The sequence below is a fragment of the Musca autumnalis genome, unplaced genomic scaffold (assembly GCF_047663935.1).
Source record: "Musca autumnalis isolate F117 unplaced genomic scaffold, ASM4766393v1 scaffold_5, whole genome shotgun sequence".
NCBI lineage: Eukaryota > Metazoa > Arthropoda > Insecta > Diptera > Muscidae > Musca > Musca autumnalis.
This window is the reverse complement of record NW_027412088.1, coordinates 192,734,711-192,751,880: the sequence shown is the minus strand read 5'-3', so window position 1 is coordinate 192,751,880 and position 17,170 is coordinate 192,734,711. Positions and strand designations below refer to the sequence as shown.

The window sequence follows — 17,170 nt, the reverse complement described above, 5'->3', positions numbered from 1 at the left end:
CAGAAGTGGAACTAGTTACTGTAACGCTGAGAATCGACGAGTTTCCGATGCCGAACTAGTCCATCTCCCAAGCGGGTACTAAAGCATGTGCATGCATGGGTGAAAAAAACAATAACCACATGATGTTCATCGTTTGTTATGTACACGTACACTGTACGTGAGAGAGAGAAGCAAATGCAAAAACAACTCAGTGGGCGACCTCACTATACACCTTTGCAGAGACAGCGCGTCTCTGCCCTATAATGACATCTCAAAATATTGAATAAAAGTATAACGGCTTATTTTTACATATGTATTTTCTTTTGGTTGGTAGATTTGTTGTTGTGAGTTCTAATAATTGTGAGCATAGTTTACAAAACAATTGAGTGCTTTGCTACACCGTTACATTTGCTTGGTACATCCTCATTTTTTTCGTGCTCACATAATTATGTCATTCTTACTTAAGTCGCTCTTACTTAAAACGAGCCAGTAGATCACCAATAAACACTTTTAAGATCAGTTTCTTCAAGCTTCTCAGAAAAATGGGTAAGAAACAGAGTTCAACTCCTTGTGAAAGGAAAATAATATGGGAACTCTTCGAAAAACACCGAACTGTTGCTGAGGTCTTTCGAATTTTGAACTTTTTCCGTGGAAAAGTCAATAATGCGATCCAGCATTTTAGAAATCATGGAACCTGTGAGAATATACCCCGTAAGAAGCCAAGAAAGGCTACATCTGCTGATGATAGGAGATTGGTTATGCTAAGTAAAGCTTATCCGTTTATCACATCTACAGAGATTAGAGCACAGATGGAGGAATATTATAGACTGTCTGCCGACGCTTGCAAGAAAATTCGTTGAATGGAAGAATTGCACGACGTAAACCCAATGTGTCAAAAAGAAATATTATAAAAAGACTGTCGTTTGCTAAGCAGCACCTCCATAAGGGATACGAATTCTGGAATTTAATCGTTTGGAGCGATGAATCTAAATTTAATGTGTTCGAAAATGATGGTAAACCGTATGTTAGACGTCCTCCACTACAGAAATTAAATCCAAGATACACAAAGAAAACAGTTAAGCATGGAGGTTCTTCTGTAATGGTATGGGGATGCTTTACGGCATCCGGCGTGGGTCCAATTGTCCAAATGGAAGGTAAAATGACCGGTGTTATGTACAGGGATATCCTGGAAGAACATCTATTAAACGACTATGCAGATGATTTACCGTTGGCCTGGATATTTCAACAGGGCAACGACCCCAAACACTGCTCACGAGTAGTAAAAGACTGGATTGCTGCTAATTATATTAAAACCCTTGAGTGGCCACCACAAAGCCCGGCCGTAAACCCCATCGAAAACCTTTGGGGTATCATAAAAAGAGCCGTCGCAGTTAGAAAACCAGCAAACAAAGCATGGTACAAATTCACTCCTGCGCAATGTTCCACACTCGTCAGTTCAATGGGGAAGAGATGTGAAGAAGTCATAATACGAAAGGGATTTCTAACCAAATATTAGCAATACTTAAGCTTATAAAGTGAAAATTTTTATTTATATTGACGAATAAGCTATTTTCGTCCTTTATGTGAGCAGCGAAAAATGGAGTTAATTTTGTTTTTTTTTTTCTTAAATTATGTTTATTGTATGTTAAAATACTTTGGAAATGTGTTATTTTAGTGAATTTGTGTCTTTTTTTCTATTTTCATAATAAAGTTATTCTTATTCTGCATTTGTAGTTTGGTTTCAGTGACTTAATTGTATGAGCACAAGTGTATATCAATTGATACAAGAAAGATCATACAGAGTAATTGTCAAAAACTTACATCATACAGCACCCTTTGCTGACATTAATGATGCCATTAATAAGGAAGGTCATAAAGTCAAAACTGTTATGAATCTTAAAAGTAAAATAACTAAAAAACCCATGTCTATTTTCATTGCGGATTTAGAACCCCAACCAAACAATGCTGACATTTATAAAAATTGAACCCCCCATAAAATCGAATGATATTGTACAATGCCACAGATGCCAACAATTCGGTCACACGAAGACATATTGTAGAAACACTTATGTATAAATGCGTTAAATGTGGATTAAGTCACCCAACCAATGAATGATGCTATAGACAATGGTGAGCAAAACAGAATGCCAGTGGATGCCCGTGCACACCATTGCTATAGAACATCTCACCAGAGCAAACCCTGAATCGGCTCTCTTAGCAACGCCAACACACCCCGCCATTCAGCGAAGCAATTTGAAAGTATCATACGAAATATGACAACTAATAAGCGGAAAAAGAAGACTTCGAAAAATCTGGCAAACTACGATTTAATAGGTCATGTAGAGAGTTGAAAAGGATTCTCTCTGAATTTAAAAATGAGTCTACAGCTACTTTTCTGGAGAAAATAAATAACTCAAAATATGATGAACGCTTATTGTGGAAAGCAACAACATGTCTAAAATGGCCCGTCAAAAGAAATTACGTAATCAAGAACGCTGATGGAAAATCTTTCCAGGAAATGTGTAATATTCTTAACATACATATATAACTCAATGTTGCGACTGGACTACTTTCCAACTAAATGGAAAATCGCAGAGGTAGTCATGATTTTGAAACCAGGAAAACCTGAGCACATGCTATCTTCATTTAGGCCGATATCTCTTTTCCTCGATGTACAACAAGCTTTTGATTGTGTGTGTGGCACGAAGGATTGTTGTACAAAATAAAACAACTCCTACCAGCTCCATATTACTTATTTTTCAAAAGTTATCTTTCGCAGAGAAGCATTTACGTGAGAGTTAAAGATGAAAAATCAGCCACAATTGAAATTAAATTGGGAATCGCCCAAGGTAGTGTACTAGGCCCAATTTTATGCACACTATACACTGCCGATATGCCAATATCCTCTAGCGCGACTGTTGCTACCTACGTTGATGACACAGCTATTGTCGCAGTTAATGAATGTCCACAAAAAGCATCCATAGTTATACAACGGGAATTGCATGATCTTGAAAAATGGTATAAACGATGGAATATAAAAGTGAATTCTGAAAAATCTAGTCATGTCACATTTTCCCTACGAAGAGGAGATTGCCCTACAGTTATCATCAACAATGAACCAATTCCCAAGCAAAATACGGTCAAGTACCTGGGAATGACATTAGATCGCCTAAAAATATTTAAATATTTACGCTAAAAATATTTTGGTGATAATGTACTCGGAGCGGTACACTATGTTAGTGTACTGTTTGTTTTCGAACTCTGTTAAAAAAGCTTTGGAGCCGATAGAGGGTTCCAATAATTCTAAAGAAATCTTTAGAGTCCATAAAAAAACTCTTAAGAAGTCTTAAGGGCCCATAGAGGAGAAGAAGCCTTAAGAGTCCAAGAAGAGCTTCCAAAAATCCTAAAGAAATCATTAGACCCATATTGGGATCCAACAAATTCTAAAAAATCTAAAGACCCAAAAAAAAGCTAACAAAATTCTAAAGAAAACGTAAAACAGAAGCCTCAAAAAATTCTAAAGAAATCTTTAAAGCTCATATAAGGCTTAAAAATCCAAGTAAATTTTTAGAGCCCATGAAGGGCTAAAAAAATCTAAAGAAATATTTAGAGCCTATAGAGTGCTCCAAAATATCCTAAGGAAATCAAATAAGATCTTTAGAGCCAAGAGAAGACGCAAAAAAAATCTGAAAACATTGTTGTAGCCCATAGAGAAATCCCAAAAATTCTAAAGAAATAAATCTTAAGAGACCACAGAGGACATCAAGAAATTTTTAAAAAAATTTTAGAGACCATAAACGGTTCCATGGAATTCTAAAAAAATCTTTAGAGTCCATGAAGGGCTACAAAAATGCAAAAAAAAAAAATCATCAGAGTTCATAGAGGGCTCTAAAAATTCTAAAAAAAATTGGAGCCCATAGAAAGCTTAAAAAAAATTAAAGAAATCTTGAGAGCCCATAGAAGGCTGAAGCAAAATTTATAAAATCTTTGGAGCCCATAGTAGTTTTAATGAAACTCTAAATAAGTCATTAGAGTCCATACTGTGCCCCAAAGATTCTTACCAAGTCTTTAGAGCCTATAGAAAGCTCCATAGAAATTCCTTGGGAACTTTAAACACCCTTTGCAGTGGAAAACATGTATTCAATATCTTACCCGACAATATTTGCTCCAAATAGCTCATCTCTTTCATACACTCATAGCTTAGTTCCCCTTGATATTTCTCCAATTTCTCCAACACCTCTTTCCTGGCTCTGTCTTGTATCTCTTGATTTTGAGCCAATTCATACAGAGTAAATCCCATGGTGGTCGATGACGTTTCAAAGCCAGCATTAAAGAAGAAAGAAGCCTGAGCTGTAATTTGTTCCAACGACAAATTTGTCAAGTCATCACCATGTTCCGATTTCATCAACTTCTTATTTTTCAAATCGATTAACATGTCCATGAAATCGTTACGTCTGATGTTATTCTTTTCACGATATTCCACCGTTTCTCTGACAATGCGCATAAAGAAAGCCTCAACATCATCGGGAGTCTGCTTCAAGTGCAATTTCCTCGCCAAATCCACAAAAGTGGCCATAAAGGCGATCACCAAACGATTGTGCCGTAGTTCAACCAAAAACTTTTTACCCATGACACGGAATTCGGCATTAGGATCTTTCAGGCTACTGCACTCAATGCCAAAAGCACAGGTTCCTATGACATCTGTGGTGAAGCGGGCCATGAGATCTTTAACCTCCACCACACTGCCATCCTTTTCCACCATTTTGTCCAGAACTTCTATGAACTCATTGCCCACTTTGGTGACAATGGGAAACATAAATTTCATTTTTCCCGAAGTAAATGTGGGCGTCAGTTTGGTGCGCATATTTTTCCACTTCGCACCATCGAGTAGAAACAATTGTCCTGTCAATGGGTCGTCTTTTTCATTGTGATAAAAACCACGATTCGTGAATTTGGTAAAATCTTTAATTAGGATATTTTTTATCAATTCCGGGTCCAGTACAAACACCGCAGGTCTAATAAACCAATAGAATCCAGCAAAGGGTCCAGAACCCTTGAACCGGTTGTAATATTGTTCCCATACTTCCCAAAAACATCGCTTTGTTTGCATACCCCACAAACTACCGAATAGGAAATGTGGCTCCTCACAAGGGATATCCAATGACTGCCAATAGGAATGTTTCTTCTTTAAAACATGGAGGAGATACGCCAGTAGGCCACACACGATCGTAAATAAAATAAACGACAAAGACATGGCGTTGTTTCAGCGACGATGACGAAGATAACGACAACCGTTCAGCAAAGATTCACGACAACACCCACCGCCCGACTGATCAGTAAAGTGGAAATGGATTTTTGTTAGTCAAACTATCAGCTCTCAGACATGCTAATGCTCACCGGAAGCACACAAAATTATAGAAATCTTTAAAGCTCATAGAGAGCTATAAAATATTCGATAGAATTTGTTTTAATGCTTATGACTTCTACAATTTTTTCAATTAAAAAGAATAGCAGAAAACTTAAAAGCTCTGCATACAGACCATCACTGCTTTATTTTTTAGTCTGCTTATGTCATAATCAAGTAGCGTTCTGAGATGATGCGTGTGTTGGTAGTAAGAGATTCGAGACTCTCTCGACTTAATTAAAAACGACTAATTCATACAGAACGTGAGAATTAATGTGACGTGTTGTCACAAATATGTTCACGGCTGGTCATCGTTGTTATAAACTGGTAAATTGTGCTGACCCTTTTTTATAGTGATCAAGAAGGGGAGAGGCGTTATCCAAGTAAGTAATATACAAAGCAAGTTGTTTACAAACAAATCCATACATATGTACATATTTTGCAAGTTTTGTTGATTTTCTGAAATCGATGTTTTTAAGGAAGATGATTTCTGTAGAATGACTATTGTCTTTAACGCGTGCAGATTTTGGCTTTGGAATCAACACCAAGCATAAATGAAGCTATAGGCTTGGTGTTTGAGTTGAGGGCAAACAAGGTCATTTGGAAAAAAAATCTTATGGAGCGGACTATATGGGCTCCAAAAAATTTTAAAGAAATCTGCAGTGAGGGATCAAAAAATTGGAAAGAAACCTTTAGAGCTCTTAGAGATTTAAAAAAAATCTAAAAATATCTTTAGAGCCTATAGAGAGCTCCAATAAATTGTAAAGACATCTTTGGAGCCCATAGAGGTCTCCATGAAATTCTAAAAAACATCTTTAAAGCCAAAAAAAATCTTTAAAGATCATAGAGTTCAACAAAAAATTCTAAAGAAATTGTTTGAGGTTGTAGAGGGCTCCGAAAAATTTCTAAAGAAATCATTATAGCCCATAAATGCTTATACATATTCTAAATAAACCAAAGCCAATTGATAATTCCCCTTCAAAAGAAATATTTAGAGCCCATTGAGGGCTCAAAAATGTCTAAATATATGGATTATAGAGAGGGCTCAAAAAAAAACTAAAACATTTGGAGCCCATAGAGAGCCCAAAAAATTCTAAGAAAAATCTTTGAAATCCATAGAGCGCTCCAAAAGCTCGAAAGGAGTATTTAGAACCCATAGAAACAAGGCTCCATAAAAATTCTAAGAAATTTTTAGAGCGCAAAGAAATCATTAGAGCAAGTAAAAGGCTCCAAAAATCTTATAAAGAAATCTTTAGAGCCCAAATTCTAAAGAAGTCATTAAGTTTTTTAGTGCTCGTAGAAGGCTCTGAAATAATTCGAAAGAAATGTTTATAGCCCATAGAGGGCTCTAAAAATTCTAAAAAAATTGTTGGAGCTTATAGAGAGCCCCAAATGTTTACAGCCCATGTAGGGCTCCAAAAATTCCAAGGAAATCTTTAAGGGTTCGAAGAAAGCCAAAGCAATCTTTTGAGCTAATAAAAGGCTCCAGAAAACTGCAAACATTCTAAAGGAATATTGATAGCCCCTAGAAGGTTCCGAAACAAAAAATTCTAAAATATCTTTGGAATCTATAGAGAAGCTCTAAAAGTTTTTAAGAATTCTTTAGAGCTCTCAGAAGGCTCCACAAAAATTCTAAAGATGTCTTTAGAGCCCATAGAAGGTTGCGCAAAAATTCTAAAGAAATTTTTATAGCCCACAGAGGCTCGAAGAAATTCTGAAGAAATGTTTAGAGTTCATAGTCTGTAGCCTATAGAGAGCCCGAAAATATCTAAAAAAATCTTTAGAGCCCATAGCCTCCAAAAAATTTAAACAAACCCTTAGAGCCAACAAAAAAAGCCCCAAGAAAACTTTTAAAGAAATCTAGAGAGCACATAGATGGCTTAAAAAACAAACCAAAAAAATATTTAGAGACCACAGGGGCCCCAAAAAAAATTAAAAAAAAATCTGTGGACCCCGTAAAGTGCTCCAAAAAATTCTTTAGACCCTATAGAGTGCTCAAAAAAATCTAAAGAAATCGTTAGAAAATCTAAAAAATCTAAAGAAAAATCTTTGAAATCCATAGAGCGCCCCAAAAGCTCGAAAGGAATATTTAGAACCCATTGAAGGCTCCACAAAAATTCTAAGAAATCATTAGAGTCCATAGAGTGCTCAAAAAAAATCTAAAGAAATCGTTAGAGCTAATATAGGGCTCCAAAAATTTTCTAACGAAATCTTGAGAGCCCAAATTCTAAAGAATCTTAAAATTTTTAGACCTCATAGACTTCTGAAAAAATTCGAAAGAAATTTTAATAGCCCACAGAGGGCTGTGGAACCCATAGACGACTCAAAAAAGTCTAAAAAAATTGTTGGAGACCATAGAGAGCTCAAAAAATTCTAAAAAAGAAAATTTAGAGACCATAAAGGGCTCCAAAAATTCTAAAAAATCTTTTGAAACCATAGAGAGCTACAATAGTTCTAAAAAATGTTGAGCTCATGGAGGGCTTCAATAATTTTAAGGAAATCTTTAAGATTTTATAGCCCATAGAGGGCTCGAACAAATTCTAAAGAAATCTTTAGAAATCCAGAAAACGCCAAAAGTTCTAAAGGAATATTGATAGCCCATGGAAGGCTCCAAAAAATTCTAAAAAAGTCTTTAGAGCCAATAGAAGGTTGCGCAAAAATTCTAAAGAAATTTTTAGAGCTCATAGAAGGCTCCGATAATATTCTAAAAAAAGTTTATAGCCCACAGAGGCTCGAAGAAATTCTGAAGATATCTTTAGAGTTCACAGAGGGCTCCAGAAAACTACAAAAAGTCTAAAGAAATATTTAGAGCCCGTAGAATGAATGCTACGAAAAAAAAACTAAAATATATGTAAAGGGCTCGAAAAGCAATTCTAAAAAAATAGGAGCTCATAGAGAGCCCAAAAGATTCTAAAGAAAACTTTAGTGCCCATAGAGAGCTAAAAAAATTCCAATTATAACTTTAGAGCCCTTAAAGGGCTCCAAAAATTTCTGAAGAAATTTTTATAGACCACAGAGGCTCGAAGAAATTGTAAATAAACGTTTAGAGATCATTGAAATTCGAAGGGAATTTTAAGAGCCCTTAGAAGGCTCCGAAAAAATCTAAAAAAGGGGTTCCCTAAGAGGGCTACAAACTCAAAGAAATTCATAGAGTCCATAAAGGGCTCCAAAAATTCTAAAGAATTTTTTATGGTATCCTCTTCTCAATGCATTATGAAAATTTCAGAAAATGTTCAGAAGACTGCAAACAAATTGTAAATAAATCTTTAAAACCCAAACAGAGCTACAAAAAATTCTAAAGAAGTCTTAAAAGTCCTTGGAGTTCCAAAAATGCTAAAGAAATTTTTATAGCCCATGGAAGGCTTTAACAAATTCTAAAGAAATCTTTGGAGCTCAAAGAGGGATCCACCAAAATTCTAAAGAAATATTTTGAGCCCACAGTGACCTTCAAAAATTCTAAAAATATCTTTAGAGCCCATAGAGAGCTTCAAAAAATTCCAAAGAAATCTTTAGGGCCCATACAGGGCAACAAAAATTTCTTAAGGAATCTTTAGAATCCATAGAAGGCTCAAACAAAATTTTAAAGGAATTATTAGAGCAAAAAAAAAAAATTAACCAAATCGTTAAAGGCCATAAAGGGCTCCAAAAAATCTAAAAAAGGCTCAAAAAATTCTTACGAAATTCTAAATATGTCTTAAGTCTTAAAAATATTCTACAGAAATTCTAAAAAAGTCGTAGGGGCACCAAAAATTTTTGAAGAAATTTTAAAGAGGTCTTAGGAGCCCATAGAGGCCCCAAAAAAATCTAAAGAAATCTTAAGAGCCCTTAGAAGACTCCAAACAAATTGTAAGAAATCTTTAAAGTCCATAGAGGGCTACAAAAAAATTCTAAAAAAATTTTTGGAGCCATAGAGGTTTCCAAAAAATGTTAAAGAAATCCTAAGAACCCACAGACGGCTTCAAATAATTCTAAAGAAGTCTTAAAAATCCATAGAGAGCTAAAAAATTCCTTTGGAAATGTTTATTGCCCATAAAAGGCTTTAACAAATTCTAAAGAAATCTTAAGAGCTCATTCAGGTATACAAAAATTCTTAAGAAATCTTTGGAATCCATTGCAGGCTCAAACAAAATTCTAAAAAAGTTTTAAGAGTCCATAGAGGGTTCCAAAAAATTCTAAAAAAATATTTGGAGCCATTGAAGGCTCCACAAAAATTCGTAAGAACCCATAGAAGTCTGCAAATAATTCTAAACAAGTCTTAGAAGCCCATAGAGAGCTCCACAAAAATTCTAAAGAAATCTTTTGGTCCACTTATACCTCCAAAAATTATTAAGAAACCTTTGGAAGGCTCAAACAAAATTCTAAAGAAGTTTTAATAGCCTATACATGGCGCTAAATAATTCTTAGGAAGTCTTAGGAACACATAAAGGGCTCCAAAAAATGCTAAAAAAATCTTTGGAGCCCATAGAGAATTCCAAAGGAAATTCTATAGGATTTTTTAAAGCCCATAGAGTACTACAAAAAATTCTGCCGAACAGGATATGTGGCTCCTCACAAGGTATATCCAATGACTGCCAATGGGAACGTTTCTTATTTAAAACACTGAACAGATATGCCAGTAGGCCACACACGATCGTAAATAAAATAAACGACAAAGACATTGCGTTGTTTCAGTGGCGGCGACAGCAACCGTTCAAGCAAGGACTCACGACAACACTCAACGCCAGACTGATCACTGAACATGACACTTAATTTGGTTAGCCAAACTTTCAGTTCTCAGAGATGTGATTGCTTACTGGAACACAAAGTTGGGAGTGACTTTGAAAGTTTAGTTCGCTAAATGTGGGTTATGGATAGTGTTGGTATGTCAGAAACTGGAACAGGCTTGGCTCATACTTTTTTTCATGTTTTTTTTTTTATTAAAAAATGCTATAGAAAATTTTAGAGCTCATAGAGGGCTCAAAAAATATTCTATAGAAACCTTAGAGCCATGAGAGGCCTGAAACAATATTTTATAGAAATTTTAAAGCCCATAGAGGACTCGAAGCATTGCTACAGAAATCTTTGAATCCCATAGAGAGCAATTGATATAGAAACCTTTAGAGAACACAGAGGGCTCAACAAATTCACATAGAGCCAACGTTTGCCTCAAAAAATTATGTATATAGAAATTTTTAGAATTTGTAGAGGCCTCAAGCAATGTATATAGAAAACTTTAGGGCGAATAGTGGATCGAAATATCTTTGCAGCCCAAAAAGGGCTCCAAACTTTTTTATAAAAAAATCGTTAGAGCCCATACATGGCTCCAGAAAATTCAAAAAAAGAAAATTAAAAACGTTTTAATAGAACTTAGAGGGCTCTAAAAAATCTGAACAAATAATTTTTATAGTTCATTGAGGTCTACAAAAAATTCTAAAAAAATCTTTGGAAGCCATAACGCCGATAGAGGGCTCCAAAAATGCTAAAAAATCTGTAGAAAAAAATTCCAAAAATTCTAAGGAAATTTTTGTAGCTTATAGAGGGCTCCAAACATTTCAAAAAATCCTTAGAGCCCACACAGAGCTCAAAAAATTTGATGGAAATCTTTAGAATTCGTAGAGGGCTCAAACAGTTTATATAGAAAGCTTTAGAGCAAAAAGTGAGATCGAAAAATGTGTATAGACATCTTTGGAGCCCATAGAGAGCTCCTGAAAATTCAAAAAAAACAATTAAAGACGTTTTTATAGGCCATAGAAAAAAATCAAATTATAGTTCACAGAGGTTTAAAAAATGTCTAAATAATTTTTGGAACCCATAGGGCTGATAGAGGTCTTCAAAAAATTCTAAAGAGATCTTTAGAGCATAAAGAGGGATTCAAAAAATTTTAGTTAGAACCCATAGAGAGCTACCGATAATTTTCAAAAAATTCTTAAGAAGTTTTTATAGCATACAGAGGGCTCTAAAAAACTGAAGAAATTTTTATAGCTCAAAGAGGGGTCAAAAAATCCAACGATATCCTTAGAACGAAAAAATGTCTAAAAAATCTTATAGAGCTACAGAAAATTACAATAATTCTAAAAAAATTGTATAGCCTATAGGGTGCTTCGAAAAAATCGCAGAAGATCTTTAAAGCCCATAGAAGGCTCCAAAAAATCTAAAGAAATCTATAAAGCCCATAAAGGGCTGCAGAAAATTGCGCAAAAAATTAAAGAAATGTTTATAGCCATATAGGGCTCAAAAACATTTTTAAAGTCCACAGAGGGCTACATAAAATTTGTACAGAAATCTTTAGGGCCCAAAAATTCTAAAAAAAAATCTGTAGAGCCCCAACATTTTAAAGAAATCTGTAGGGCCTTTATCGGCCCTAAAAATTCTAAAATTTTTTTTAGAAAATTCTAAACAAATTGTATAACCTCTAAATGGATCCAAAAAAAATTTAATGAAATCTTAAGAACCCATATAATGCTCCAGAAAATTCTAAATAAATTATTTATTGCCCATAGAGGCTTTCATTTGAATGGCACATTTAGGGTCCATAGGGAGTTCCAAAAAAAAAAATCTAAAGAAATCTTCAGAAAAAAAAAAATCTTAAGAAAATGTTATTGCCAATAGAGTTTGCCAAAAAATTATAAAGAAATATTCTAAAAAAATCTTCAGAGCCCAAAAATTTTAAATAAATCGCGATTTAAGTTCACATTTTTAGGGGTTCTTAAGGTTTTCACGATTTTGCTTGGAAACCGCGAGTTCTATGTAAATGGGTCTAAAGAAAATGTTGTAGCAGAGAAAATTCTCCACAAGATTGGCCTTTATGATATTTTTGTAGGTTTTACCATTTTTGAGATATGGATGTTCAAATTGGGACAATGCACTGACTGTATCGTCCCCTTATAAAACAATATTATGCGCAGTGCCCCTTAACTAACTTTTAATGGAAACCGCTTACATATGGGATGTTTTTACGGATTCTGAAACAGCAATGTTCATAGATAAGAAAAATAAAAAAAAAAACAGAAAAAATCGCCGGAGGGATTTTTAAATAAATCGCGATCAAAAATCACAATTTTAGGGTTTATTAGGTTTTCACGATTTTGCTTGGAAACCGCAAGTCGTATCGAAATGAATCTAAAGAAAATGTTGTAGCTGTGAAAATTCTCCACAAGATTGATCTTTATGATATTTTCGTAGGTTTTACCGTTTTTGAGATATAGAGGTTCAATTCAAATTTGTAGGTTTTTTTCTTAAATCTTCACAGTTTTGCTTGAAAACCGCAAGTCATATCAAAATGGGACTAAACAAAATGTTGAAGCTGAGAAAATTCTCTACAAGATTGGCTGATTTTTTTTTTTTGCTAGGTTGTACCATTTTCAAGATATATAAGTTTAATTTGGGAAATTGCAGTAATGACATTGTTTTATAAGGAGGCGATACAGTCCCTGCGTTGTCTCTATTTGAACTTCTATATCTCAAAAACGACAAAACCTACGAAAATATCATAAAGACCATTCGTGTGGATAATTTTCTCTGCTACAACATTTTCTTTAGACCCATTTACATAGAACTCGCGGTTTCCAAGCAAAATCGTGAAAACCTTAAGAACCCCTAAAAATGTAAACTTAAATCGCGATTTATTTTAAAATCCCTCCGGCGATTTTTTTTTTGTTTCTTGATATTTCTCATCTACGAGCATTGTAGTTTCAGAATCAGCAAAAACTTCCGAGGTGTAAGCACCTTCCATTTAAATTTGTTAAGGCACACCGCGGGCCCCATTAAAATTAAAAAAAAAAAAAAACAATTACAAAAATGCTAAAAAACTTTTGTCCATAGACGGCTTGAAAAAATACGTAACAGATCCTTCAACACATAGAGAGCTCAAAAATTCGAAAAAAAATCTGTAGAGCTCTTAGAGAGCTCGAAAAATTTTACAGAAATTGTAATGGCCTATAGAGGACTCTAGAATATTTTTAAAGAAATCTTTAGAGCCTATACAAAATATTGTATTGAGTACTTTAAATGATCCAAAATTTCTACAGAATTTTTTATAGCCCGTAGAGGGCTCCAAAAAGCTAAAGATATTTTTATAGTCCACAGAAGACCAAAAAAAAACCATAGGTATCTTTAGAGCCAATAAAAGGTACCAAAAAATATCTAAAAAATCTTTGGAGCCCATATAGTGCTGCAGAAAAATTACAAAAATTCTAAAGAAATTGTATAGCCCATAGAGGGCTTCCGAAAATTGGTAAGAGATCTTTAAACCCCATAGAAGGCTCCAAAAAATCTAAAGAAATCTACAAAACCCATAGAGGACTCTAGAAAATTGTACAAAAATTATAGAAATGTTTATGGGCCATATAGAGATAGCCCATAGAGGGTTACATAAAATTTGTATCGAAATCTTTAGAGTCCAAAAATTCTAAAACAAATCAGTTGAGCCTTTAGAGAGCTCCAAACATTTTAAAAAAATCTTTAGGCCCGATTGAGGGCACATAAAAATTCAAAAAAAAAAAATCTCTAGAAAAAAGAAATCTTAAGAAAATGTTATTGCCCACAATAAATTAAAAAGAAATATTCTAAGCCCAAAAATTTTAATAAATAGACCACTCCGGAATATTTCAAAAATTTTAATAAATTTGTATAGTCCATGGAGGACTCCTCGATAGAGGGCTCCGAAAATGTCTACAGAAACCTCTAGAGCCCATAGAAGGCAAAAAATCTAAAGAATTCTATAAAGCCCATAGAGGGCTCTAGAAAATTGTACACAAATTAAAGACATGTTTATAGGCCATATAGAGTTCTAAAAAAATACTAAAAAAAGTATAGCCCATAAAATTTGTATCAAAATTGTTAGAGTCCAAAAATTGTAAAAAAAAATCTGTTGAGCCTTTAGAGAGCTCCCAACATTTTAAAGAAATCTTTAGGGTCGATTGAGGGCATATAGACATTCCAAAAAAAATTAAGCCCTCTGTGAGGCCCATATAGAGTCCCAAAAAGTCTAAACAAATCTTTAGAAAAAAGAAACCTTAAGAAAATTTTACTGTCCACAAAAAATTTAAAAGAAATATTCTGAAGAACACTCCGGAATATTTCAAAAATTCTAAATAAATTTTTATAGTCCATGGAGGACTCTAAAAATTTAAAAGAAATTTTTAGATCCCACAGAGGGCTCCGGAAATTTCTATAGAAATCTTTAGAGTTGATAGAGGGCTCCGAAAATTTCTACAGAAACCTTTAGAGCCCATAGAGGACTCTATAAAATTAAAAAAAAACTGTAGAAAATTAAAAAATTCTAAAAAATATGGTCCATCGACGGCTTCAAAAAATACGTAATAGAGTGCTCCAAAAAATCTAAAAAAATCTGTAGAGCCCTTAGAGAGCTCGAAACATTTTAAAGAGAACGTTACGCCCTATAGAGGATTCCAAAACATTTTTAAAGAAATCTTTAGAGCCTATACAAAAAATTTTAATGAATTCTTTACTGCCCATAAAATGATGCAGAAAATTTCAAAATTTCTAAAGAATTTTTTATAGCCCATAGAGAGCTCCAAAAACTAAATAAATTTTTATAGTGATATTTGAATTAATTTTCTTTCCAGTTGTGCTGTTATGACCTAAGAGATAAATTGCAAAATTATAAATCCCCCGAAGGACCTCACATTCAACCATTATGCTACTTTTCACGGGTGGTTATGTCTGATCATATTAGAATATTACTTTAATGGGTGGAAAATCATAATGGTTGAATGTGGGGTCTTCGGGGGATTCCTAATTTTTCAATGTACCTCTAAACAGCTCATCTCGAAAGAGAATTAATCGGTGTAGCTGATTTATTCAGACATTTGTTTTGATTTTAACTAAATCAAAGTCCGGTTATTTATTTTGTGTTTTTGTTTATCTACTTCGCAATTAAATTGCCATTGTCAAATAAATATTTTTGGCTAAAAACAAATGACTTGGCTTTATCTCAAAGCTCCACCAAAACAAAAAGCTAACAATTAGTTGACATTTAACATTAGAACAGAATCGATCGGAAGTTTTGTGTTGCTGAAAAAATGGGTTTATCGTTTATTCTATTAACCATACTAAGCGCTCTTATTGCCTACGTGATTCATCGTTTGAACAAAAATCGCTTCTACTGGCAATCCTTGGGTATAGCCTGCGAGGAGCCCCACTTTTTCTTTGGCAACTTAAGAGGCATACAGGCTACTCGTGGCTTTTGGGAGGTATGGCAGGAATACTACCAACGTTTTAAGGGCACCGGTCCGTTTGCCGGTTTCTATTGGTTCTTTAAGCCGGCGGTATTTGTATTGGAGCCGGACCTAATAAAACACATATTGATCAAGGATTTCCATAACTTCTCCGATCGTGGTTTCTTTCACAATGAACAGGATGACCCCTTGTCGGGTCAATTGTTTCTCTTGGAAGGTGTCAAGTGGAAACATATGCGTCAAAAGTTATCGCCCACCTTTACCTCGGGGAAAATGAAATTCATGTTTCCCTCTGTTGTCAAAGTGGGTGGTGAACTTATTGAGGTTCTCGACAAGTTACTGGTGGAGAAGAAGGGTGCCAGTGTATTGGAGATCAAGGAACTTATGGCCAGGTACACCACAGATGTCATTGGCAGCTGTGCCTTTGGCATTGAATGCAGCAGCCTCAAAGATCCAAATGCTGAATTTCGTCTTATGGGCAGCAGATCCTTGGTGGAGCATAAACATAATCGCCTATTTATTGGATTTATGGCCAGCTTTTGTGACTTGGCCCGTAAGCTGCATATGAAGCAGACACCCGATGACATAGAGGCCTTTTTTATGCGCATTGTAAAAGAAACAGTCGACTATCGTGAAAAGAATAATGTGCGAAGGAATGACTTTATGGACATGTTAATTGATATGAAAAATAACAAAATGATGAAATCCGAGCATGGTGATGTGCAGACAAATCTAACGTTGGAAGAAATTGCAGCCCAGGCTTTTGTATTCTTTAATGCAGGGTTTGAGACATCTTCAACAACATTGGGTTTTGCCCTCTATGAATTGGCTAAAAACCAGCAGATACAAGACAGGGCCAGGAAAGAGGTGGTGGAGAAATTACACAAATTTGAAGGTGAACTAAGCTATGAGTGTATGAAGGAAATGGTCTATTTGGAGCAAATTCTAATGGGTAAGTCAAACGCGCAACAATATTTTGAAGAGTTCATTTTATTATTCTCTTTTGTAGAAACTTTACGTTTATATACCGTCCTGCCGGTGCTAAATCGTGTTGCCCTAGAGGACTATGTGGTGCCGGGAAATCCAAAATATGTTATCAAGAAGGGCATGCAGGTTCTAATACCCTCCGGAGCCATACATCGTGATGAGCGATATTATCCCAATCCACTGGAATTTAATCCTGACAACTTCTCCCCTGAAAATGTGGCACAACGTGATTCCGTTTTATTTTTGGGTTTCGGTGAAGGTCCTCGCAATTGCATTGGCTTGCGCTTTGGTAAAATGGAAGCCATAATTGGCTTGGCTCTGCTTTTGAAACATTATCGATTTTCTATTTGTGAGAAGACCCAAATACCCCTGACCTATGGTAAGGTTTCGTATTTGATTGGCACCGATAGGGGTATCTATTTGAAGGTTGAGAAAATATAGAAAAAAACATAATAAAACACTTGCCCAGTAAAAATTGAAATAAAAAATAACGGCATTATTTCGTATTTAGCAAGGTAACCATAACTATTTATAAATCAACTTACTGGCCCATTATTTCGACAGAGGCATGTATCAGGTACATCTATGGTGAACACAATAATTTATAAGATAAGTAACCGAA

General features: G+C 34.7%; 2 protein-coding genes across 2 annotated transcripts; one reads left to right on the top strand and one right to left on the bottom strand.

The window, feature by feature from the left end:
• Positions 1–4,054: 4,054 nt before the first annotated feature.
• On the bottom strand, positions 4,055–5,331 carry LOC141386904 (cytochrome P450 6a9-like). The gene has a single exon (XM_073955806.1). The coding sequence runs from the start codon at positions 5,231–5,233 to the stop codon at positions 4,055–4,057; it is 1,179 nt and encodes a 392-aa protein (XP_073811907.1). The 5' UTR covers positions 5,234–5,331.
• Positions 5,332–15,402: 10,071 nt separating this feature from the next.
• LOC141387620 (probable cytochrome P450 6a21) lies at positions 15,403–17,011 on the top strand. The gene is made up of 2 exons (XM_073957535.1): positions 15,403–16,513; positions 16,571–17,011. The coding sequence occupies exons 1-2, from the start codon at positions 15,406–15,408 to the stop codon at positions 16,987–16,989; spliced, it is 1,527 nt and encodes a 508-aa protein (XP_073813636.1). The 5' UTR covers positions 15,403–15,405; the 3' UTR covers positions 16,990–17,011.
• Positions 17,012–17,170: the final 159 nt, after the last annotated feature.